Genomic DNA, 25,539 nt, shown 5'->3' with positions numbered 1-25,539 from the left:
CGGACTACAAGCGTTTAATTGCAAATTTTATTTTTCATTAAACCAGTCATATAATCAAACCATTGCGCTTTTGGAATTCTACTCAATTCACAACCCTGTTTGATTGATTGCTGAATCTAGCTTCATTCCAAATTTTTTTGTTTATTTCATTTTCGTTTTGTCATAGTTTCCCCACAATAAATCACCGACAATTTCATAAATGGTACATTAACGGTACAAAATATTTGGCTGAGTCACTAGAGTAGAACGTGTTTAGCCTATTGCCGAAGGCGATGTGTTCCAGCTGTTGCACAGAAAATAAAGCTCCTCCTCCTCTTCTCGCGCCACCTCAGACCTCATTTAACAACCGAGCGAGTAGCAACAAGCAGACTGTTCTGATACCTAACAAGTACGTGGTCAATACGCCTGCCCACGTTACATGCCTTTACATAAGGTAATCTAGTGAACCAGGAAGAGATTATTAATTTGAATATTGAATATTGACCTTGCAACACTTTGATACTGATTTATGCCTGCCCTATCAAATGGTTTCAGATTCACCGTCCATGTAATTTATTCTGTAACGAGTCGCCGTCTCACGTCAAAACATCGTTTGCTGACTCTTTCAAGTTGACTTGTTGAACATTTAACATGATTGAATGGTGGTTGCTTCTCTTCGGAGGGCCAATACTTGCCCTAATCATCAGGGCTATGGTTAAAGTTCCTTACAGACCCAAACTTCTTCACACCCCTTATGCTCGCCCTGGTAAAATTTATTACAGGTTTCTTTGTTTGAATAAGTTAATACTTTTGTTTTGATCAGGACCTTGGCATTACTTGAAAATAATATGTGGAAGGATTTGGTTAGCCTGGAAATTAGTTCGTCATCCCAGAGTTTTAAATGTGTACGACACAACATCAAAGAAATATGAGAAAATTGGACTTGTTGCAACAGAATTAGAGAAAGTGTGGGAACTACCACACGAGCTGAAAAATAGAGAAGTGTGTTTATTTTTGTCATGCTAAGAAATTTCCAGTCATTGTATCTTTCCATTTCCTAATAGTCTGTTGATGGACTGTGTTTTTTTGGAACTGATGGAGCTGATACTTCCCTAAAAATTTCAATTGAACGCAGAACTAATAGACAAGCTCAAGTCTCATTGTTGTTAATTCTCCCCAATGGAACAACATATCAACTACCAGGTCTATGCTCTGCATTGTTTGTAACATTTTTAGTAGAACTTATTGAGATTATTACTAATTGCTGGTTCTGAGAATCAAGAATCTTAATTTTTTTATTTTCTGAGTACAGGGTCTCCAGACACTATGATATCAAATACAGATGGCAAAGAAAGTTTCAATGCTGGTGGAATAAAATTCCAACTCATAGAGGCTATGAGAAAATGGCGAATTTTATTTAACGGACTGGCTAAGCGTACCTGCAATGGAGAGGTAATGAGCAATTGATTTGAAGACACAGTTTACTTACACCTGAAAATGCATGTCATATTAATCTCTTCAAGGAAACCGAAGTTCATTTACGAATCAACATCGTATGGACTGCCTTTAGCCGCCCTTACGAGTTTAAACGCGAGTTTAGTCGTAAATTATTAGCACAAGGCATGGCACGCGAGTTATGGCGAGGAAGACAAGAATGGTCGCAAATGAGGTTAGTACAACAGCAATTTTTATTTGCGCGCTCACACTGTATACAAAGAGAAACATATTCCAAGAAAGCAATTGTTATAACTCTTGTGGGCGGTGTGACGCAAAACTTATCGTTTATCAATTGTAACAAATATTTTGAATATCAGTGAACCGTGTTTAAATGGCATGGATCAATGGGGTGCAATGCTCGGAACCTATCAGGATAACAGTTTGGACATAGAAAAACAATTTTATCTCCGCAGCCTTCGCCAAAGACGATGGGGACAGAGCAACTCACCAACGTTGCACCGGTAGAATCAATAACAACTACAAGTGGGAATACTCTTTCCTAATAATTTCCCCTTTGTGTTTGTAACAGGAAATTAGATATCATTGGAGCTTGTGAGGACGGAAATCATTTCTACCTAAGTGCCACATCAGATTCTTCCCGGCTCACACACGAAGTATGGGGACATGTCTACCATCCGAATGGCTTCCTCTACAAAATCAACGCCTGCAATTTGGATTTAGAAAGGCTGGGAGAAAATGGCCCAGTCCCTAACCATTTTTCAGTCCGTTTTGCTGCGAAACGCCGCAATTACCACGCGATTATTCATCTAAAGCCTTGCCAATACGAAAATTTCTTAGGACGCCCATGGACACATCGTAGCACGACATACCCGTGTCACTTGACGTTGAATTCACGCCAAGGACGTGTGGTTTTCGTATCAACCAACGTTTTTCATGGATATTGTCCGAATGAAAATGAAGTATCTGTTCCTTATTTGAGTGCCCCTAATCGCGAGCCATCGTCGTCTGAAACAGAAAAACTCGTTTTGTTGTTTAATGAAGAGGCTTGTCGCTTCGAAAGTTTAGTAGGAGGCAAAGGATCATCTTTGGCTCTCCTTAGCAGCAACTCAAGGAAAGCTCCTGTAGCATGTCAAGTTCCAGCGGGATTTTGCGTGACAGTCAATGCGTGGAAAGCTCAATTTAAAAACAACGAAGATGTGCAGGCAGTTTTCAAAAAGCTGGAAGATGTAGCAACTGGAGTAGTTGAAGGAAAACTCGAAGAATGCTGCATTAAAGCGGAGGAGCTCGTAGCTTCTCTTCCTGTCGACACGTTCGTTCAAGATTGCATCAGAGAGGCTCTGCAGGTAAACTCGGATGATGATTTTTAATCAGAGCATATCCAATAATATTCTCCCAAAATGTTATAGGAACTTTGTGATGAATCTGAAAAGAAACGGTTCGCTGTAAGATCGTCAGCAATTGGTGAAGACGGCGAAGAATTATCTTCTGCTGGACAAAATATCACTGTACTTGGTTGTCAAGGATTCGAATCCATCATGACAGGATTGCGAAAATGTTGGGCGTCGTTGCTTTCTTATCAGTCGGTCGAGTATCGTCGTCAACATGGAGAGCCTCTCATTCCAGGTATTATTACTCCATCAGCACGTTAAACTTTCTTTATTTATTTGCTAAATGTGTTGTGACATTTAGGAATGGGAGTGGTTATTCAGGAGATGGTCGACGCCGAAGCAGCTGGAGTTCTATTTACTGTCAACCCCAACGATGGCGACCCAAGCAAAATGATTTTGACTGCCAACTACGGGTTGGGCGAGTCGGTTGTTTCAGCCTCCGCCGACCCCGATACTTTTTACATCAAAAGGACGTCAAGTGGAGAATTGTCTGTCTCTTCTCGAACTGTCGGAGCCAAACAAACTAAAGTGATTCTGTCGGATGATGGTACCCGTGAAGAAAAAATTGCGGAAGAAGTAGCGACCACATTGTGCTTGTCGGACGAGAAAGTCTTAGAACTCGGTCAACTTGGAGTTTATTTAGAAAAGGCATTTGGTGGACCAAGGGACCTGGAATTTGCTGTATCCGGAGGCGCACTGTATTTGCTCCAGGTAAAATTTAGACTAGTCTTTGTAATGTTGTTCTCATAGAGTTCTGAAAATTGCGTTTACGTGTATTATTCAGGCAAGACCAGTTACTGCGCTCGATGCTTGGACTGACTTTGAACTTCGTCATGAATTTGACTCTCCTATACTCACAAATTCAGATTATTTCACGAAAGCCAACACTGGTGAAGTTGCCCCCGGAGCGACGTCTCCTCTTACAGTTTCAACCACCATTCGAATTCTTGATCTCAACTTCCAGACAATTGTCAAAAAGCAATTTGGACGTCTAGTTGACATCAATCCTTGGCATGGGGGTCGTTTTTTCTCGTACCAACAGAATCATTTATTCATTAATGTTATCGAAGCTTTTCTTCGTGACATTGAAGCAGAAATTAGCGACAACATCCGTGCTATTGACATGGCAGTTTTTGGTCATATGTAAGTTTCGTTTACATTTATTTTGTTCATTTTTTATTTTAGATAAAAACCACCAATCATTATTTTTTTATTAATTTCCGTCCTATAGTATCACTACGCCCGCCATGCATCGTCTTGGTCTACAGCGTTTTGGGGTTGCCGGATGGAGAGTGAAGTATAATAGATATAGAACTATCTTTCAGGATTTGTTCTTCAATCACAAGTAACTAAAGACATAAAACATTGATCAATGTTATGATTAACAAATTATCTTTATTTTAAAATTAGACTGGTTAGTCGAGCTGTGAAGAAATTCACCGACTATTCGTTTCCTATTGAAAATCAAACGGATTCACAGAAACTGTATGATGAAATATGCGTCCACCTGCCTGCCTTGGTAGAAATTGGTCGTGTTCATACGCAAGTGAGCCGCGCAAGTGCCATGACTCAGTTGATTGCTTTCATCATTTTGTTGGATGGAAGAAAGGAATGGACACCCGAGCTGTACGGTGAAATGGCAGAGCTTTTCTCATCTATTTCAAACGTCGAGTCAGCTGATGTACCTGTTGCCCTTAAAGTATTCGATTTCAACTGTTGAGACTTTTGAAAAAATGTTTATTCTTTATTTTGCCTTATAGGAGCTTGCCAAAGCGATTTCTGAAAGTGCGGATGGTAAAGATTTTAGGAAAGGCTCTGTAGAAGTTGCATCGACCTGGTTGGAAAAAGATCAAGGACAACCAGGAAAATTGTTCCGTTCATTTATATCCCGACATGGTCATCGTAGCATTAAAGAATTCGACTTTTCCACAGAAACTTGGGGATTAAACTCACGATCCCTGGTGTCTGTCCTCCAATCAATGGTGGCTAATCCAGTTAGCTTTGCTCCCAACTCCCAACCGACCAAGTCTAATGACGACTGGCTCAAAATCATTGGACAGAGCAAGCCGGGAAAATATCGCGCCTTGAAATTCTTCGTCCCTCGCAGTCGCGATGCTGTTATCGCTCGCGAGAAAACCAAGTCGTTGTTGATCCGCACTATTCATGTCTTTCGAATGGCTTACCGCAGACTGGCCCAACTTTTGGTCCGAGATGGCAAAATCCCTGACGCCAACCTGATTTTCTTTTTCACGCATTCGGAGCTACAGCAGCTCATTCATTCAAATGGCGTCGCATTAATCAACAAGGCCAATAGGAGACGGAAACTTCACCCAGATCTGGATGCTCTCGTCTTCCCCGAAATGTCACTGGGTATTCCCAAACCCCTGGAAGAATCGTCTTCTGAAGAATTGGTAATTGTTGACTTTTAGACACGTTTTTAAGTTGGCGGTCGATTGTTTATTCGCGTTTGATTGGTCAGATGGTAGGTGCTGATGGAGTCCAGTTGACGGGAACGCCAGTCTTCAAGGGAACCGTTCGAGCAACAGTCCGTGTCGCCTTGAATCTGGAAGAAGCCAAAGAAATCCAGAATGGAGACATCCTCATCACGAGGAGCACAGACATCGGATGGAGTCCGTATTTCCCGTTGTTGTCTGGCGTCGTGACGGAACTCGGCGGCCTGATTTCTCATGGAGCTGTTGTGGCCCGAGAATATGTAATTCACTTTGTTTGACTTCCCCTGAATTGATAATAATTTCATACGTTCTTATTTTAGGGTTTGCCGGCTATCGTTGGTTGCCAGAAAGTAACGCAAGTTTTCCGTTCTGGTGATATAGTTATCCTTGATGGAAGTAAAGGAACCATTACACGCGTGGAAGCATAAAATTGATAGAGCTAAAATTTGGTCTTGTCATCCAAAATTTTACAAGGGGATTCAGGGAATTATAATCCTCCATTGCAGTATGCTATTAATCGGTTAATATAGTTATAGTATTTTTCTAGATACTTCGTTTTGGGGACATTCGTCAGACCGTTCAAACTAATTACTCTTTTTGTTTTGTTTCTTTTGTGGAAGGGCTTGTAGGTTTGTTGACGACTCTGTCCAAAATATCCCATCATATGTTTAGTAAATAAAAATGTATTGCAGTTTCAAAGTTGTTATTTGAAGGGGTAGCTGGACCGTTTTTAGGTTTTTTAAAAATGTTTTAATTATTTTTTCTTCATTCTTAGAAATTTATTTTGATACGTGGGAAGGAACAGGAGAGACCCTTTTGATGTAAGGAATTTTTTACAACTAATTTGTTGAGTATTCCGTGCGTGTTGTTTTGATGCGATAAATAGGGTCAGGAGAAAGTGGTGATTTCCCTTGTATTTGGCTGCCGGCCAAGATGAGAGATAAGATTGTGCTCGTCGAGATAAGGACCTAAGCTTGTACGGCCTTGGTGATGCATTGGTAAGGAGAAACACGTTTTTATCATTGATGTTTCAAACTGGAACTGAGAATGTTGTCTTAAAACATCCTAGCCTAAAGTGTAATCCCCATCAGTTTGTGCATTGTGTTTTGTTTTGTTTTTTGTTGTAGCTTAATTTGTGCATGAACTTGGCGTAAATTTTTTTTTCCTCCAGGATTGACTCATCGCGTTCAAAGTACGTCAAGAATTGATCAGATTATTTTACTGTCTGTCTGGACGTTGAATTTCAACTATCTTGTCATCTAAATACAAAGTCCTGTTATCCGGTATCTATAGATTCTAAGCGACAAGTTTACAAAAGTTTCTTTTACACCTTATTGGTTTTGAACAAATAATTTGTAGACCTTTGATCATTATTTAATGTTTGTGTTTGAGATTGAACCGAGATAGGCTAATGTAACAGCATCGCAAGATAACACAAAATGTATCTCCATAATTTTTTCTTTTTTTAAGTTGGACTTGGTGCCATCGAACTGTTGTTGGGCGACTATTATTGGATTTTTTTTTCAAGATCTACAGTCACCGCTCACTAGTGTGACGCCCGAGTGTCTTCAGTCATGGATCTCTCTACGTGCCTCGCTTTTTTAATTATTTTCGTTGTGCTTTTTGTTCTTTGGTGGAAGCTGTTTGCGAGTTTGGATATTCCGAAATCGTTGAGATCATCGTACACCAATCCCGGTAAGTTTAAATATGCAAATTAAATCGTTTCCTAGTATTTTAGAAAGTTTCTAATAATAAAACATAAAATCAGGACCTTGGTATTTATTGAAAATCATCGCTGCCAGAATTTGGTTGAGTCGGAAACTAAAGAAAAATCCTCGCATTCTCAACAACACAATTGACGATGACTACAATAAAGTCAATTCCAAAGGATACAACCAAATTGGAAGATTGGTGCCGACCAATGTGGAAATTGCATGGGAACAACCACATCCCCTGAAATTAATGACGGTAAAAACAATTTTTAATTTATTAAGTTTCTGAATTATTCTTAAGTAATAATCTCGTCCTGTAGGATTTTGACGGGTTGACATTTTACGGAACCGATGGCGACAGTACGTTCCTTCAAGTGTCGATTAATCGTCTGATCAATCGGCAAGCTCAGGTTACGCTCCTGTTTACGCTGAAAGATGGAACTGTCTACCGATTACCCGGTATTTTCAATCTGAATTCTTTTAAATCATTAAAATATTCATTATTTGTTTAACAGCCGCCCCTGATACTTTGATTTCAAATACGGATGGCAGGGAATCATTTAATACCGACGGCAGATTGAAATTCCAACTTCTCGAAGCCATGAAGAAATGGCGGATAACATTCAACGGCCTAGCGAAGCGAACGCGCCACGGAAAGGTTAGGTTTTTTTCTTTAAATCGTCACTTTAATTAAAATGTTAATTGATTTATTCTGTATAGGAAACTGAAGTGCACTTGAGAATCAACCTGATCTGGGCAACGTTTACTCGTCCGTTCGAGTTCAAACGAGAATTCAGTCACAAGTTACTAGCGCAAGGAATGGCTCGGGAGCGTTGGAGGGGGCAGCTTGATTGGTCACAAATGAGGTTGAGAATGTTTAATAACAAAGTAACTTTCTTTTTTTTTTACCTTATCAAATGTACTTTGAAATATTAGTGAGCCAACTGTAGATGGGGTCGACCAGTGGGGTGTTATGTTCGGAACTTATCAAGATAGTAGTTTGGACATTGAAAAAGAAATTTATCTGCGCAGTCTTCGTCAAAGGCGTTGGGGACAAAACAATGCTTCGACATTGCGCAGGTAAATTCGATACTTCAATGGGAGAAGAGTCACACCTAACATCCGACTTCTGTTAATAGGAAATTAGATATCGTTGGAGCTTCTGAGGATGGACATTATTTCTATTTGAGCGCTACTTCGGATTCAGCTCGTCTAACTCACGAAGTCTGGGGTCATGTCTTCCAACCGAATGGATTTCTCTACAAAATTGATGCATCGAGTCTAGATTTGAAAGATATCGGGGAAAAGGGCACAGTCCCAAGACATTTTTCAATCCGCTTTTCCACCAAAAGCCGCAACTATCACGCAACCATCCATTTGCTCCCATCATCACCATTCGAACATTTCATTGGACGTCCGTGGGTTCATTGTAGCACGACATACCCGTGTCACTTGACATTGAATTCACGCCAAGGACGCGTGGTTTTGGTAAACACCAACGTGTTTCACGGATATTGTCCAATCGCAAATGAAGTATCTGTTCCTTATTTGAGTGCTCCTAATCGCGAACCATCGTCGTCTGAAACAGAAAAACTCGTTTTGTTATTTAATGAAGAGGCTTGCCGCTTCGAAAGTTTAGTAGGAGGCAAAGGATCATCTTTGGCTCTCCTTAGCAGCAACTCAAGGAAAGCTCCTGTGGCATGTCAAATTCCAGCCGGATTTTGCGTGACAGTCAATGCGTGGAAAGCTCAAACACAAAATAACCGCGATATTGAAGAAGTATTCCTACAGCTGGAAGATGTAGCAACTGGAGTGGTTAAAGGGAAACTGGAGGATTTTTGCATCAAAGCGGAGAACCTCGTAGCTTCTCTTCCTGTCGACACGTTCGTTCAGGATTGCATCAGAGAAGCTCTGCAGGTAAACTCGAATAACAATTTTTAGTTACATCACAAAATAATATTCTCTCAAAATATGGCAGGAATTGTTTGGTGATGAATCTGAAAAGAAACGGTTCGCTGTAAGATCGTCAGCAGTTGGTGAAGACGGCGAAGAATTGTCTTCTGCTGGACAAAATATCACTGTACTCGGTTGTCAAGGATTCGAATCCATCATGTCAGGATTGCGTAAATGTTGGGCGTCGCTGCTTTCTTATCAGTCGGTCGAGTATCGTCGTCAACATGGAGAGCCTCTCATTCCAGGTATTATTAATCCATCACGTATTTCTTGATTTATTTGCTAAATGAGACGATATTTAGGAATGGGTGTGGTTATTCAGGAGATGGTCGACGCCGAAGCCGCTGGAGTTCTTTTCACTGTCAACCCCAACGATGGTGACCCAAGCAAAATGATTTTGACTGCCAACTACGGGTTGGGCGAGTCGGTTGTTTCCGCTTCCGCTGACCCCGATACTTTTTACATCAAAAGGACGTCAAGTGGAGAATTATCCGTCTCTTCTCGAACTGTCGGAGCTAAACAAACCAAAGTGATTCTGTCAGATGATGGTACCCGTGAAGAAAAGATTGCGGAAGAAGTATCGACCACATTGTGCTTGTCGGACGAGAAAGTCTTAGAACTCGGTCAACTTGGAGTCTATTTAGAAAAGGCATTTGGTGGACCAAGGGACTTGGAATTTGCTGTATCCGGAGGCGCACTGTATTTGCTCCAGGTAAAATTTAAACTAGTCTTTGTAGTATTGCCGTATTGGTCTTATAGATTTGTAAAATGTTTACTTCCAAATATTATTCAGGCAAGACCAGTTACTGCGCTCGATGCTTGGACTGACTTTGAACTTCGTCATGAATTTGATTCTCCTATTCTCACGGATTCAGACTACGTGACTAAGGCGAACACAGGCGAAGTTTTTCCCGGTGCAACTTCTCCTCTTGGCCTATCAGTTACCGCCAGGGCTTTAGATCTCAGTTTCCAATTTGTGATTAAAGAGCAATTTGCCAGATTTTTTGAGGTCAATCCTTGGTGTATTGGTCGATTTAACTTGTTCTTCCAGAACCAAGTTTTCATCAACGTCATCGACACTTTCCAGCGAGACATTGGAGAAGAAATAACATCACATCATCGTTCCGTCGACATGGCCATTTTCGGTCACTTGTGAGTTGCAATTTCATATTTAAATTTATTTGCGCTAAATGAAAATTCGTTTTAACTCAGGGTCTCCAACTCGACCATGCACCAAATCGGCAAGGATCGTTTTGGTGTTGCAGGCTGGGGAGTGAAACTTTTGAGATTCAGACACATGTTTAATGACATGTGTTTTAACAACAGGTTTGTCAACTTACTGACATTTGTGAAAGAAACACTGTTTATTTAATTAGATTTTTTCTTCGTGTTTAGACGCGTGAAAAAAGCTGTCCGCAAGTTCGCCGACTATTCAATTCCATCGGAAAAATACATCAACTCTCAGGAACTCTATGATGAAATAAGTTCTCAGCTACCTCGTTTACTTGAAATTAGTAACACCCACTTGCAAGTGAGCCGAGCTGGAACGATTAGCCAATTGATTGCTTTCATCATTTTATTGGACGGACGTAATGAATGGACGCCGGAATTGTACGGTGAAATGGCACAGTTACTCAGTTCAATTTCCAATATCGAATCGGCTGATGTTCCAGTTGCTCTCAAGGTACGTGCCAGATTTCAAATTGAATTTTAGATTAGACATTTAACGTGTGTTTGCTTTTTGACAGCAAATTGCTGAAGCCATATTGAAGAGTGACGATGTTAAAGAGTTTACTGATCACGCACCAGAAGTCGCATCAGTTTGGCTGGAGACGGATCCCGGACATGCCGGTCGGTTGTTTCGTTCATTCATCGCCCGACATGGACATCGGGGCATCAAAGAATTCGACATTGCAACTGAAACTTGGGGAATGAATTGCCGATCCCTGGTGTCTGTCCTCCAATCAATGGTGGCTAATCCAGTTAGCTTTGCTCCCAACTCCCAACCGACCAAGTCTAATGATGACTGGCTCAAAATCATTGGACAGAGCAAGCCGGGAAAATATCGCGCCTTGAAATTCTTCGTCCCTCGCAGTCGCGATGCTGTTATCGCTCGCGAGAAAACCAAGTCGTTGTTGATCCGCACTATTCATGTCTTCCGAATGGCTTACCGCAGACTGGCCCAACTTTTGGTCCGAGATGGCAAAATCCCTGACGCCAACCTGATTTTCTTTTTCACGCATTCGGAGCTACAGCAGCTCATTCATTCAAATGGCGTCGCATTAATCAACAAGGCCAATAGGAGACGGAAACTTCACCCAGATCTGGATGCTCTCGTCTTCCCTGAAATGTCACTGGGTATTCCCCAACCCCTAGAAGAATCGTCTACCGAAGAATTGGTAATTTTTGACTTTTAGACACGTTTTTAATTCTGTAGTCGATTGTTTATTCGCGTTTGATTGACCAGATGGTAGGTGCTGATGGAGTCCAGTTGACGGGAACTCCAGTCTTCAAGGGAACCGTTCGAGCAACAGTCCGTGTCGCCTTGAACCTGGAAGAAGCCAAAGAAATCCAGAACGGAGACATCCTCATCACGCGGAGCACAGACATCGGATGGAGTCCGTATTTCCCGTTGTTGTCTGGCGTCGTGACGGAGCTCGGTGGTCTGATTTCTCACGGAGCTGTTGTGGCCCGAGAATATGTATTGACTGAACTTTGAATATTTATTGATTCTATAGATTTTCCTCATAATTATTCCGGTTTATTTACAGGGTCTGCCAGCGATCGTGGGCTGCGATAAAGTGACTCAAGTATTCCGTTCCGGCGATGTCGTCATCCTGGACGGATCAAAGGGCACAATAACTCGTGTCGAGCCAAGTTAGTTCCTTCCCTAAATAGAATAGTTAAAATCACTGATTACTTGAGAAGCATTACACTTGATTCATTAACCGACTTTTAACTGCACCGTGTTACATCCTTGTTGAATTACGGGTCGTATAATTTTCAATTCTAAAAATCCCGCATTGCTTAGACTGCCCGGCATTTACTATCAACAGGCCGTATACACTTTTATTCGTTCCTCTGCCTGTAATTATTTCAAATGTTCCGCATCATTTTTAAATAACATCGTAAACCCCTTGACATGGCATACAAGTTCCTTAAAAGAACGCCACACCAACGGTGATGGGAACAAGATTCATTAAAAAAAACTGTGTAGTTAACAGCGCCGTGAATTTTTATTATTTTTGCCTTTTCTTTTTTACTATGACGAATCCAAAAAATCTCGTCTCGGAATGCCAAACATTCGTGATGTGTCGACGACCTTTGCGCTGATAGATTTAATGAAGACGTTCGTTCTTTTAATTTTTCCAGCAGCTATAGATTTTCGAAAATAATTTGTTGAAGCGGGTCAAAATATTAATGATTATCTCTAGCTGTAAAAATAACCAAACAACAATTTTAGACGTTGAGTTTCTGGGAAAATGTCGGTGAAAGTTTATTTTTTCGTAATAACGGAAATTTTATTTTTTGGCCATCCGGTTGGCACAGACGATAGAGCCAGACCCGCATAATATAATAACAATAATGATTGATACGATGGGTATGTATTATACAGCCAGTCGAGTGACTTAGAAAACAAAAACGAAAAAACCAGTTACCGCATAGTTAAATATTCATACGTGCTTCAAAAATTCGCTCGCGCGAAATTTAATCACACATTGTAAGACACGCTGTTCGTTCACGCTGAATTAACATCTGGCGCTTGTCTTGTAACGCCACAAGTTCCGCAATTGCATTATTTTCAAAAAAATACAGTTTCAATTCGAATATTTAAAAATCCTGAACTTTAGATTTTTAATGAGATGTCGACTGGAGTAGCTGCTGGAGAAATGTCTCATCTCTTTTCTCGAGTCCGGAATCTCGACCCAACTTTTGCTGGACGGGGCCGGGAAAAAGGCCAATCAGATTTCCAACTGATTGCCTCTCGTCGGCTTGAACCGCCAGCGGCGCGGTGGTAGTCTTATTTGAATTACATTATTTGTGTAACTATTTAAAAAACAAAAAATAATAATAAGGTTATTTGAGTCAAATCCACACAGATCCCAGCAGTTGGAGCCGTTGGAGTTTCCAAAAAATAAATAAATAAAATCAAAACAACTTGGAAAGAAAAAAGAAAAAACGGGTTGTAGATCCAAAGACTCACCCGTCACTTGAGATAATGAGTTATATGGTATACTACAGAGAGAGAGTCTGCGGGATGGTTGGGATGCGTGATGCATTATAGCATGGCCCAAGGCGTCGCCCCAACCGATCACGGTCTAGTAGTAGCAGAGAGCTGCTGCAGGATTCGCATTCGACTCTTTTGCTGGGGCTCGATGGATGGATGGATCTATCCCGCTTCTGCCCGCCGGTGCTACTTTAATAAGCCTCTCTCTCTCTCTTGGGTTATTTCTCGACTCACTCTCGCTCTCTCTCTCTCGTGTTATTAGATGATATGGGATTTATAGATTCATTGCCTCCGGCATTCTACAGCCAGTTTGAAATTTCTCCGTCACTTTTTCAAACCCCCCTTTTATTTTTTAAAAATAATAATTTTCTTTTTTTTTTTACTCAAATATTTGATAAGTGATTCACAATTTATTAGATGTAATCATTCATTTCGGTCGATGAAGATTTTTCGGGATTTTTTATTGGCTTTTGTTGAATTGATTCGGCGTGAAACGACCCCCGTTCGTTTTTAGCCGCTGCGGTTAATGACCCGTTTCCTTATTTTTAATGTATTTTGGTCTTTTGTAAAAGAGTGTTTTCTTCTTCTTTATTTGGCACGAAAAAAATGTTGAATGCAAAAGGAAAGAAGAAAGAAAACCTGTTTTATGATGAAGTTCGTTGTCCAAAGTGACTCACTTCATGGGTGTGTGTGTGTCAATAATTTTTCGGGGCTCTCAATAAATTGGCGTTCAAAACGAGCCGTTTCTTCTGAAAATATCAACTAGCCCCGAGCTAAAGTGAGCGGTCGTGATTTGCGCAACAACAAAGTGAAAGGAAAATGTATTGACAATTAATGCGCGCGAAATTTGAATTTAGTTTTTTTTTTCAAAATTCCCGTTTTCCCCACACAACGTCTATATACACAGTTAACGTCCAGTCTATTGTGTGTGCAGCAGCCAATGTATGCGCACACACACCTATTTAGAGAGATCAACAGCCCCAGCAGGTGATGTGTGATTCCCATCACTAACAAAAAATGCCACGTCAGAGATGGACCGACGGACCGACGGACAGCATTCCTGAACGTTACGGTGCGCTTTGCTGCCGGCGGCTTCTTTAGACACATCCCACTGGCACTTTGTTTTTTTTTTAAATGCATTTCACGGAATGTTATTTTTCGAACATTTTGAAATAATTTTTTTTTTCCTCCTATTTTAATTCATTTAAAAAAAAAACTTAAAATTTACCCCATTTAATTTTGATTCTTATTAAAAAAGGAAAACAAACCTTTCGGTCGTGATCATCCGCTATACCTCAGTCGAGTCCCGGGGCTCTCGTCTCACCCTTTCGTTACAAGTTTCGCTGCTTATTTTCTTCATTTAGCTGGAAGCTAAAAAGAAAAGAAACGAATGTGCCAGTATATCTTTCTCTCGGCTCCGTGTGTTTGAAGATGAACGAGCGCGGAGTAACTCTCCAGCGCGTGCGCCATCAGTCCACACCGCCCAGAGGCTTTTGACAAAATAAACCGTGAAGACATCTGGAAGATTGTGTGTGTGTATATACGGGGGGGAGAAGAAAAAAAAAATTATTAAGAGCCTACAGCCATTTTAATTTAATCCAATTTTTATTGCGTCAATTTACGGACGTAAAAAAGAAAAAAAAGGTAATTATTTATTTAAGGCTTTCCCAAAAGAGGCTGGAAAACACTTCGTGGTATTAAAATAACTTTCATTATTACGACAGTGAATGCTGTCATTGCATAATTTATGCAAATGTGATGAACGGCTGTAATGCTGATTGAAATAGACCCTCAATAATCATTTCCCCCCCAGAAATTAGAATATTCAAATTTCGCGGGTCAACGAAAAATGAACGATTATCCGTGAAACAAAAATAATTATTATTCATCAGAAAATCGCAATTCAAAGTTTAGTAGCCTATTTATTAATTTTCCGTAGAGTATAAAAATCAAAGGGCAACTTTATTGATCCACCACGTCATTTGAGTTCCTAGAAATGGCGGGTGGGAACATCATCAACTTTGCAATTTCCCAAAAAAAGAAGAAGTGGGAGGGGGATATCTACTAAAAATAAAAATAATAAAAAAAAGGAAAATAAATTTAACCGGTTGTAGTTGCAGAGAGAGAGATAGGTATATATCCAACATCACTGGAAGCTGTGCCGGAGGCTTTTTCTCCATCTCTCTCTCTCGTCCGATATATTCCAACCTATACCCTTTGCTCTACGGAGGCACTTGAGGCACTTTTTTCCAGCTAAAAAAGAAAAAAGAAAAAAGAGGTGGACCCCATCATGCAGCAGCAGCATCTGTCCAGTGCTCCAGGCATCTCCTATAGGATCCGCCAGCTAGGCACCGCAGCTTTTCAAAGACGTTCAGTCTCCGTCGAGCGTCCGTCCGTGAAACGTGCGTGTCGTTTTGACACTTGCGTCAGCTCATTTTCAACATTTTCGAAATTGTTTTTAACCGCAGAATAAAGAAACGGATTTTCCCTCAATAATGGACTGCTGCTGCCGGTGTTGATTACTGGATGATTATTGAAATTTTCCAGATAGTATAATTAGGTAAGTTTGATTTTTCAATTATTATTTCTCTCGGAATAATCGTTCAAGCGGATCCGCTGTTTTTAAATGTTTTCGATTCTTCCTGCGGCTGTACAGTTTTTTTTTCTTGATTTCACGTTGTGTATTTCTTCTTTTATTAGTTGGGAGAAAAAGAAAAGAAGAAAAAATCACAAAATTATCAAAGGTATTTGCCTGCAAGGGTCAGCCCAGCAAAGGCCACGGGGCATCGACAAATTTTTGTTTTTTCTTGTCCCTTCTCTTTTTTTATTTTATTTTTCTGCTTTGGGGATATCACCTGATTTTTGCTCACCCCACCTGGGCAGAAAATGTTATTTTTTTTTAACGGATCGGAGATTTATTTTTATTACGGCGAAAACACACGCACGTCATATCATTGGCGTGTTGAAATGTCTTTTGTTTATTTTTCTTGGCGCACCTTTTAGGAAAAACTGTTAAAATCTCCTGATGACGTCATAACAATTCTAGATTGGGGTCAAATGAAATGTGCGATTTTCTTTTTGATTGTTACATCCGCGTGACATTCGATATCCGCGCACCTGTTGTCTTATTCTATTCAACAGTTTGCACAAACTAATTTTTAAAAAGTAAACGGGGTTGATTAGATCATCATGACCACTCGATTATTAAGATCCCGTTTTTATTTAAATTCTAGATGGGTCGTTATTTTATGATTATTGTTATGGGTGTTGTGACCTCGGTAATCGAAAAGATCAGTAGACACAAAAACATCCAATCGTTCCATTTTTGGAAAACAAATGAGTGCGGCCCTTTTTTTCCCGTTTTTTTTTTAAATTCCCGCAGGTCGTCCGTGTCCAAGAGGCAGAACCTGAAACCATTTGCTCGCCCTCCGCTATGGGTGGATCTAAAGGATATGGTTAAAAGTTAAGATATTTCGAAAAAAGAAAAAGAATATGTAGGTAGAGAGAGATTGGTGCCGGGCTTGGCCGCGAGGCAAGTTGGAAACTGGCCATTTCTGTGTGGGTACACACACACATACTCAATCCGAAAGAAAATCAAATAATAAAAAAATGAAAAAAGGATTTTTTACTTTTTTGCTTTGCTTGAACGGTCGTCAGGGGAGGAAATGAGAAATCAAAATGTTATTACTTGTTCTCAAATTGATATCAGTCTCTCTGTCTAACGGGGTTGGCCTTAGGGTATTAACTATCCTTTTAAAATGTTTGGTTATGTGATGATACCCCGTCATCCGCTACAATAATAATCCATATTCCGAAAATTGATTTTCCTTGTTTTTTTCTTTCTTTCGTAGAAATTTCAAATAAATTTTCAAATAAAAAAAGGGACGGACGTAGTGGATCAAAAAGTCCGGGCAACAACATGCAGGTGGAGAGAATGATCGGCAAAGCGCATTCCAGGTAACAACATTTTTTGGAAAGATTATTTTTCGGATGAAAAATAATAGAAAAGCATCCGGTTATTCCGGTAATCCGCTTACCTGTATAAATAAATCAGAAAATTTAATCAAAATTTGCTTGACATTTTAAAAGTTCACGGTTCAATTGAAATGAAATTTTTTTCAAATTAAATTTAATTCATTTAAATTTGAGCGGGATTTTCAAATTAAATTTAATTCATTTAAATTTGAGCGGGATTTTCAAATTAAATTAAATTCATTTAAATTTGAGTGGGATTTTTAAAATTTTTCTTGGATGATAGATAAACTAATTAGAGTTGATGTTAATTTTAACTTTGTGATAGGCTATTATCTCCGAGTTTATCTCCGGCGACGTCACCGACGTTGAGCGCCGTGTCGTCACCGGCTCCCCAAACTCCGACGCCCACGACGACGCCGATGCTCCAGGTGATCTCTTCCAATTCGGCTTCTTACACGCCCAAATTGGCCGGCATCCCCAGCGTAGCGGCGGCGTCTCGTTACACGGCGCCCGTTCACATTGACGTCGGCGGGACCATCTACACGTCGTCGCTGGAAACGCTCACGACGAGATTCGGCGAGTCGCGACTGGCCAAAATGTTCAACGGCGGCATCCCCATCGTCCTGGACAGTTTGAAGCAGCACTACTTTATCGATAGGGACGGCCAGATGTTCCGGCACGTCCTCAATTTCGTCCGCAACGGAAGACTACTCCTCCCGGACGATTTTGCCGATGTGGAACTTTTACTGGAAGAGGCCAAATATTACGACATCATCCGTAATGATTATTCTTTCATTTATTTTAATTTAAATTGTTAATTTTTCATAAATTTTTCTTTAAATAATAGCCATGGTGAAAGCGTTGGAAATGTTGCGGATGGAAAGACGGACGCGGAATGGACAGTACGGTAAAAAAATAAAATAAAATTACTGTTTTAATTTAAGTTAATTTTGTTTCTAAATTTTTTGAAATTTGAAAATGATTTTCCAGGTGATAAATTGTACAACAGCCACCAGCACAACGGTCATCCGGCAATGCCGAGTTCCAGTCCGGTTTCGGGGTCCCGTTGTTCGCCCGTTTCTGGCGGGATGAGCGTGACTGGTGGCGTCCGGTTACGTTCGGCTGTTTCATCCAGCAACCGGATGGATCACCAGCAAAATTCACCCGGCGGAGGCAGTAGCAACGAAGGCGGTGGCGGAGCTCCAGGTGTGGCCGGTTTGACGTGCCGGAAGGATTTGATAGCCGAAGATTCCGGTTCGCCCGGAGATGATTGCAACAGCCGCTTGGGTTGGGAGTGTCTAGCCCTGTACGTCAGTCCCGATTTGGGCGAGAGGATCATGTTATCCGGCGACCGGAATTTGGTGGAAGAAATTTTTCCGGAAATCGCCACGCCTCTGATGGATGGCCGATCCAGCGTGGCTTGGAATCAGGACCCTCGGCACGTCATCCGCTTCCCGCTCAACGGCTACTGCAAGTTGAACTCGATGCAGGTAAATTGAAAATTGAATTGAAAATCCGGGAAAACATATAATTGTATTTAAATGATTTCAATTTTATTGAAGGCGATCACGCGTTTGTTGAACGCCAATTTCAGCATCGCTGCATCCAACGGCGGCGGAGTTGAAGGCCAGCAATTCTCCGAGTACCTTTTCATCCGCAAAGCTGTTCCCCTTTGATTTCAAATGAATCACACGAAATCTACATTAAACCTTATTGTATAAGAAAAGCCGCACCCCCCATCAGCACATCCCATTATTATCAATTCCGCAGTGTTAGAATTAAAATTAAAATGTTTGTGTCATTTTGTTTTGTGTTAATTTTGTTTTGGTTTTTGAGCCAATCATTTAATTCTTCGCGGAATTAAATCCAGAAAAACTCGATTTGATATTATTTCACAATGTTTCACGTTTCAGGTATTGTCCATGTATACAATCGAAATGTCAATTGCTGCTTAAATAATATGTAGGAAACTTCAATTCAGTTGATTGCTGCGATGCATAAAGTGAGAGTCTAACTCGACAAAAAAAAAACGGCTTAACTTAACGTGTGTAAAATCTAATATTTCTTTGTTTAAGTTCATGTGAAATAATTGTTTTTGTGTATTTTCCCTTCTAAAATTAAAATTCCAGTTCGCATATTCAAAATGTTGGGCTTGGCCAACGTGAATTCTAGTGCCAATGAAAAAAAAAATTAAATTAAAGTGTCGTGTCGTGTGTGTGTGAGTGTTTTTGATGTTATCAGGATTATCCGTTCAACTTCAATCTCCTCCCTCGCTGATTATCTCTCAAAAAGTGTCATATGTCTTTTTTCGTGGATCCAATTCAAATTTTGTTGGGGACTCACGAAAATCTCATTCTTTCGTTCGAGCGCGAAAAGATCTGAAAAAAACAAAATTTGATTTCAATATGTCCGATCGAAATTCTTTTGTGTCTTTTTTTATTTGTATCGATCGCGAAATTCCGCCATTGAAAAGACGTTGAAATCGTATAGCGTCGACTGTTGTATCTCCGAGCTGCTGTTGTTCACCTCGTGTAAAGATGGAAAATGTAAAGAGTGAAACAAAATTCAATGGATTCACTCACCAAGAAAAAAAGAAAAAACTTTGAAAAAGATTTTCAAAAAATATACAAAGAAACTTTATAATAATGCCAGTATGGTTTATTATTGTTCCCGATAAACACCAGATATATACCATTTATTAACAATCAAACAATCATTTGAGATTATGATATTATAATAGTCCCGTTTCACAATTTTCCGATTGAGACTTTTTGATTAGTTTGCTTATTATTATGTAAGTAAAAAAGGAAAACTCTGCGTACACGACGACGAATAATTCCACTTTATCTAATGAGGATGCAGCAAACGTGACCAGCGTCGCAACGACCGAGCTCATCACGAGAAGCTCCTCTGCATTCGGACGACAGCCTTGAGCGGTAAAAGACAAAAAGAATTGAAATATTTAGACAGGTTTTTGTGCCGGTTGGTTTGCTGTGAATGCGAAACAATTCTTCGATCCATCATCATTTTATCGGCGATTCATCATCGAATTCGTCTCGATACGAATCGCCGAGAAAACAACAACCAAAAACAACTGGCCAAAATGTTTTTCCCACCTGCACATTCCGCCGCGTTCCTGGCAATCGACGATAGTATCTGGCACTGGAGGGCACACACCAACACCAAGTAAGAAAAATTAAAAATCAAAAAAGATATGATAGTATTATTGTTCGTGTCTCAAAGGAATGAAATTGCGATGATAAGATTAGAAAGAAACAAAAAAATTTGGTCCGTGTGGATTTATTGTTATTACGTGAGTGGCAGCATTCCTTGTCCGCTTTGCCGCATAGGCCCTTCTTGGACGCCAGTTTGTCTTGAGGGCATTGGCTTTTGATCACGCACAAACCGCCTTCGCGCAGGCAGAGATCGGTGGTTGCGCTAGTCAGATTCGAACGTTCGACAACCACGGCAGCCTCTGGAAAAAACCCAAAAACATTGTCAATTTGTGTCCAAAAAAGCTAAAAATGACAAAATTTCGTAAATTACTGTTACCATTATCGATGGGAGGGAAAGCTCCGGCCTTGAAGATCAACAAAGCCGAAACGAATACAAGAGTCAAAGGTAATGCCATTTGTTTATTTGCTATGTGTATCCTGTAGGATAACTCGGACGGACTGATGGTACGTTTGGACCCAAGGGCCTCGGTTTTATACCTTGGCAATTGGAAGCGAGCTGGCGGGGGCACCTGGAATTCAGCCAATTAGAAAGCCCAGAAAAAGGACGACAAAAACAACCCAAACAGCTGTTTTTTTTTGTTGTTGTTGTTCATTTGGACGTTTTCTGGGGTGGTTTACCTGTATATATTGTTAAGATTATTGCAAATTAGATTTTGATTTGACAGTTCGTTTACCTCTCATGCGGGATATCCGGGGCAGCAGCGTTGTCATCATTCTACATGCCGGTCATAAATTAAATTTTGGTTGACTTTTTTTATCCCGCAGATCTCTCAGATGCAAGCTTTATCGAAGTAACCCACCCGGGGATTAGAAATCGTCCAACCGCGTTGTTCGTTTTCTAATTATACAATTATCAAAGATCGTGCAAATACATAAATTAGATCAAATTTAGACGATAAGGCATTATTCATTTTAAGTTAAGTTTGTCACGGAGCTTTTAAAAAAGTATTTAGTCTCTTTTAACATAATTTGTCAAGTCCAATTTAAAGTTGAGCGGGAAATGGACGGCCTCCCATTGGTTGAAATTAGTTCCACTTTCACTTTTGGGATTTGTTGTTCGTCGAGTGTCCAAACCCGCCGCTAGAGGAACAAAACAACCAATTACGTTATCAACTTCTCTCAATCTGAACGTCATTCCCGTCATTTCTAACGTCGTAGTTCTGAAGAGAGGAAGCCCAAGAAAATTTACGAAATAGTCATACAAAGAATTATCTCGCCGTCATTCGTTTGAAAAATGGCGTCCAAGGCGGTGTTTTTCACTGCAGCTTTTGGTAAGTGTCGCTTGAATTGACTAGCCTGTTACTGCTTTCTTTTGTGATTTCACTTTCACTTGTTAGACTGCTTTTCCCTCAATTTATATTCTCTTGACAACAGGCTTATTGGCGTGTGCTGCTGGTATGGTCGTGATCTCTGCTGGTGACTTGCCAACACCAGTTAATCAATGTTCTGAAGGCCCAAGTTATTGGTGCCAGAGCATCGCCAATGCTAAATCATGCCGTGCAACAAAGCACTGCATCCAGACAGTTTGGGAAAGGCAAAGCGTCCCAGAAGATAATGACAGCATCTGCGAGGTATGTAAAGAAATGGTCCAGGAGGCCAGAGACCAGCTTCTCTCCAATGAAACCCAGGAGGACATGAAGCAAGTTTTTGAAGGTTCATGCAAGCTTATGCCAATCAAAATGGTTCAGTTGAAGTGCATTAAGGTAATGCCTTTCATTACATCATATTCCCTCATCTTCCTTACCCATTTTTCTACTTAATAGTTGGTGGATGATTTCATCCCTGAACTGATTGAAATGCTGGCTTCTCAAATGAATCCAACTATGGTATGCACAACAGCTCTTTTGTGTAACAATGCCTGGGTTGATGGCTTGTTGTCAGAGTACAAAGGTGCCCAGAAAACCAAAACTGTTGAGCAGTTATCCAATGACAGACAGTGTGAGTCATGCAAGACTTTCATGAGTCACAATGCCATGAAGGTTCAAAGTTCCTCTCAAGTGGATCTCCAACAAATCCTGTTCAATGTAAGATTTATAATTGGGGTTTTAAACCAAAGAACATTAAATTATTGAGTTGAATGTTTTATTGCAGGTCTGTTCACATATGAATAGCTACTCTGATGCATGCATGGGTCTTGTTTCACAAAACATTGATCAAATCTTCAATGCTTTGGAGCAAAGCTTGCAGAAGGATATGTGCCAGCCATTGGGTTTCTGTGATGAATCTCAATTAAAGGTTTGTACCTATTTTTAAGATATTGTTAATGGCTTGCAACTGTGTGATAACACGATGCTCTTTTTGTACAGCCGATGCGCGTTTCTGTTCGTCCTATGTCGAATGACAGAAAATTCGAATCCAGACTCGAAAAATCATCAAAGATGAATGACGACCTTGAATGCCAGTTCTGTGAGGCGCTTGTGAAGAATGTTCGTGCTATGCTCATCAGCAATACTACTGAAGCGGAATTCATCCAAGTTTTGAACGGTCTTTGCAAACAAACTGGTACTTACGCCAAAGAGGTAATATAGTCTTTTGAACGTGTTACATAATTAATGACGTATAATTATATAATTTGTTTTCTTTCTAAGTGCCAAGCTTTGGTTGAACAATACGGAGATGTGGCTTATTCGTTCGTCTTGAAAGAATTGGACCCACATGAAGCTTGTCGTATGCTTACTCTTTGTTCTTCTTCTTCTCTGGGAAGTCCTAAACTTTCAAAGGTACTGAACAAACCTCTTACTTTATTGAAACCATCCTTTATCACCATTTTCCCGTTTCAATATAGCTCCCAACGTCATTTTTGAGGATCCAACCAGAAGATATTGAAGCAACTAAAATGATCCCAGCTAAACGGACCGAGATCGAAGTGAACACTGATTTCCTGGTTGGTCAAGACGAAAGTAACGCTATCCGCACCAACAACTTGGCAGGATTACAAGCGTTGCCAGCCGAGCGTCTACTTCCCGCCTCAATTTCCGTCCTTGGCCCCAGGAAGCCTGGTTGCATGCTTTGCGAATACGTTTTACACGAAATCATCAACGATCTGAAAAATGTCACCGTCAAAGAAGAAATTGAAACTGTAAGTGTCACAAAGCTGCGTTTAGAAAACATTAGAATATTTCTGTTAACTATATAATCTATTTGCCTAATAGGTCGTGAAAAACATTTGCAAAAAGTTGCCGTCTAGCATCAGCAATGAATGTGATAATCTCATCAACACTTATGGAGATGCCATCTTCTTCCTCTTGAGCCAAGAACTGGATCCCAATATCTTGTGCGCTCAACTCCAGCTGTGCACTGAATCTGCGGAACAGGAAATTAAACTCCCAGCTAATCCATTTAAAGGTCAGATTTTTGTTAGATAAAAGTTAAATTTTAAAATACTGAAACGATATTTCATTATAGCTCCTACATCCGGAGATGCCAACACTTGCTCTCTGTGCGAGTTTGTCATTACGATGCTTGACAGCAAATTGGAAGATAATCGCACTGAAGAATCGATCAAAACAGCCCTTGAGGGTGTGTGCCAACGTCTTCCCAAAAGTGTCAGAAGCGATTGCGTTCGCCTAGTTGATGCTTACTCGAAAGAAATCATTGAAATGCTGTTGGCTGATTTGAAACCCGATGAAGTTTGTGTCGCATTGAAAATGTGCAACCCTAAAACCACCTCTGAAAGTAAGTTTATCTTATCAAGCAGTCGGGTGTTCCTTAATCTTAATACAATATCCTGTTTTGTGCGTCTGTCATCGGTTGTAGTCGCGACGATTAAAGAAGCTCCCAAAGGAATTACCGTTGGCGAATTCCTCGAGACAATCAAACAAGATGTCCCGGCTAAACCGAAAGAAATCGAATCTACTAATACTCCCCAGTGTGTAATGTGCGAATACGCCATGTCCATCCTCGAAAAGCGAATTCTCACCAACAGCACTGAAGTAAGTTTTTACTCTTTTATTGCCAATTGATAATTTTAATTTCTGTTGTTATTAGGAGGAGATTACAAGAGCCATTCAGTTTTTGTGCGCCCACCTACCCAGCACAGTAGCCGACATGTGTATCGATTTTGTCGAGCAATATGGCGACGAGCTATTTGAATTGTTGACATCCGAAATTGCTCCCAAAGCCGTTTGCACACAGATGGGATTGTGTTGGGGAGACGATAAAAGCCACAAATTGCTGGGGCACAAAAACGAAAAGGAAACAGCCCTTGAAGTGACCGGATGGAAATTGCCAAGCAAGTGCGAGATTTGCGAGATTGTTATCGAGTATCTTGACAAACTGCTGGCAGATGACACTATTGAAGCAAGCATTGACCACATCATTGAGAAGGCGTGCACTGTGGTTCCTCGGGGTGCCCAAGATAAGGTAATTGCAATAACTAAGATAGTCTTGTCACATCAGTATGTTAATGGTTTTCCTCCTTGTTTAGTGCACTGGCATTGTAGACACTTACGGTCCGTATCTACTTAGCCAACTGGCAACTATGCTTGATAAGAAGAAGGTTTGTGAATCGGTGCATTTGTGCAAACCACCACCTGGCCAAGTTCAACTGTTGGGCGGAAAACAATGCACTTGGGGTCCATCGTACTGGTGCGCTAGTCCTCAACATGCTGATGCCTGCAATGTAATGATATTTCGTCTTTGAAAAATTCGATTACATGAATAACAATTTCTTTTTGTTGTTTTGTCAATAGGCTTTGGAGCATTGCCAGACTAAAGTTTGGATGAAATCCCAACCTTAAAGTCAATGAAATGTGGCCTTTTATGGTTTATTTCCCCCAAATTTTTCTTTTCAGTTTAAAGAGTCAGGTTGCTTCTTCTGCCTTCTCATTTCCCCTTAGATTTTTAGCATTTGTTTGTTTCCACATCTTTCGAAATTCGAATCCATTTTGTACCGGGACTCTGTGATCGGCGAAGCTCAAGAGAAATTATGGGTAGTCGGATCTACTTCTGGATCACCTGTCAACTGAAAGGAAGATCATTGATGGGGTTTTTTAGTTGTTGCAACTGACTGCAAAACCCTTTTCTGTTATCCGTAAAATAATGTAGCTTGAATCTTGAAATATATTTCGTTCCGCGTTCATGATTGCAATATCATTGGTCGATTCCTATACACTACTACAATTAATTCAATTATTTCATAATAAATATGTCGATGGC

The 25,539-nt window shown here is 40.4% G+C and overlaps 5 protein-coding genes across 6 annotated transcripts; 4 read left to right on the top strand and 1 right to left on the bottom strand.

Moving 5' to 3' along the window:
• The first annotated feature begins 56 nt into the window (after positions 1–56).
• Positions 57–5,977, top strand: LOC124203898 (prodigiosin synthesizing transferase PigC-like). The gene is made up of 16 exons (XM_046600777.1): positions 57–433; positions 535–745; positions 803–981; positions 1,044–1,182; positions 1,292–1,431; positions 1,503–1,648; positions 1,794–1,937; positions 2,006–2,780; positions 2,844–3,060; positions 3,127–3,536; positions 3,610–3,968; positions 4,057–4,170; positions 4,236–4,524; positions 4,586–5,236; positions 5,305–5,538; positions 5,599–5,977. Exons 2-16 carry the CDS (start codon positions 631–633, stop codon positions 5,704–5,706), a joined length of 4,020 nt encoding a protein of 1,339 aa, XP_046456733.1. The 5' UTR covers positions 57–433; positions 535–630; the 3' UTR covers positions 5,707–5,977.
• A 136-nt stretch (positions 5,978–6,113) lies between these two features.
• Positions 6,114–11,895, top strand: LOC124203897 (prodigiosin synthesizing transferase PigC-like). 2 transcript variants are annotated; one of them, XM_046600776.1, is made up of 16 exons: positions 6,114–6,276; positions 6,450–6,973; positions 7,047–7,246; positions 7,311–7,449; positions 7,506–7,648; positions 7,711–7,856; positions 7,927–8,070; positions 8,130–8,907; positions 8,969–9,188; positions 9,246–9,655; positions 9,737–10,095; positions 10,156–10,269; positions 10,339–10,627; positions 10,692–11,342; positions 11,411–11,644; positions 11,715–11,895. In XM_046600776.1, the coding sequence occupies exons 2-16, from the start codon at positions 6,853–6,855 to the stop codon at positions 11,823–11,825; spliced, it is 4,059 nt and encodes a 1,352-aa protein (XP_046456732.1). In that variant the 5' UTR covers positions 6,114–6,276; positions 6,450–6,852; the 3' UTR covers positions 11,826–11,895. The 2 variants fall into 2 exon arrangements, with proteins under 2 accessions (XP_046456732.1, XP_046456731.1); XM_046600775.1 differs by having other exon boundaries at positions 6,114–6,470; positions 6,749–6,973.
• Positions 11,896–15,293: 3,398 nt separating this feature from the next.
• On the top strand, positions 15,294–19,165 carry LOC124203895 (BTB/POZ domain-containing protein kctd15-like). The gene is made up of 6 exons (XM_046600773.1): positions 15,294–15,731; positions 17,023–17,128; positions 17,472–17,923; positions 17,994–18,053; positions 18,137–18,636; positions 18,709–19,165. The coding sequence occupies exons 2-6, from the start codon at positions 17,091–17,093 to the stop codon at positions 18,820–18,822; spliced, it is 1,164 nt and encodes a 387-aa protein (XP_046456729.1). The 5' UTR covers positions 15,294–15,731; positions 17,023–17,090; the 3' UTR covers positions 18,823–19,165.
• Positions 19,166–19,782: 617 nt separating this feature from the next.
• LOC124203896 (U-scoloptoxin(19)-Tl1a-like) lies at positions 19,783–20,843 on the bottom strand. Its single transcript, XM_046600774.1, has 4 exons — positions 20,699–20,843; positions 20,460–20,621; positions 20,263–20,308; positions 19,783–20,074 (listed from the first exon to the last, which is right to left on the bottom strand). Exons 1-4 carry the CDS (start codon positions 20,775–20,777, stop codon positions 19,990–19,992), a joined length of 372 nt encoding a protein of 123 aa, XP_046456730.1. The 5' UTR covers positions 20,778–20,843; the 3' UTR covers positions 19,783–19,989.
• Positions 20,844–21,364: 521 nt separating this feature from the next.
• Positions 21,365–25,460, top strand: LOC124203894 (prosaposin-like). The gene is made up of 13 exons (XM_046600772.1): positions 21,365–21,653; positions 21,757–22,085; positions 22,146–22,406; positions 22,474–22,617; positions 22,689–22,901; positions 22,971–23,102; positions 23,168–23,461; positions 23,535–23,727; positions 23,788–24,057; positions 24,139–24,314; positions 24,370–24,744; positions 24,809–25,003; positions 25,074–25,460. The coding sequence occupies exons 1-13, from the start codon at positions 21,617–21,619 to the stop codon at positions 25,119–25,121; spliced, it is 2,667 nt and encodes an 888-aa protein (XP_046456728.1). The 5' UTR covers positions 21,365–21,616; the 3' UTR covers positions 25,122–25,460.
• The last annotated feature ends 79 nt before the right edge of the window (positions 25,461–25,539 follow it).

Source organism: Daphnia pulex, chromosome 10 (genome assembly GCF_021134715.1).
Source record: "Daphnia pulex isolate KAP4 chromosome 10, ASM2113471v1".
Classification (NCBI taxonomy): domain Eukaryota; kingdom Metazoa; phylum Arthropoda; class Branchiopoda; order Diplostraca; family Daphniidae; genus Daphnia; species Daphnia pulex.
Note: the sequence above shows the minus strand (reverse complement) of the source record. Positions and strands in the feature narration are given on the sequence as shown.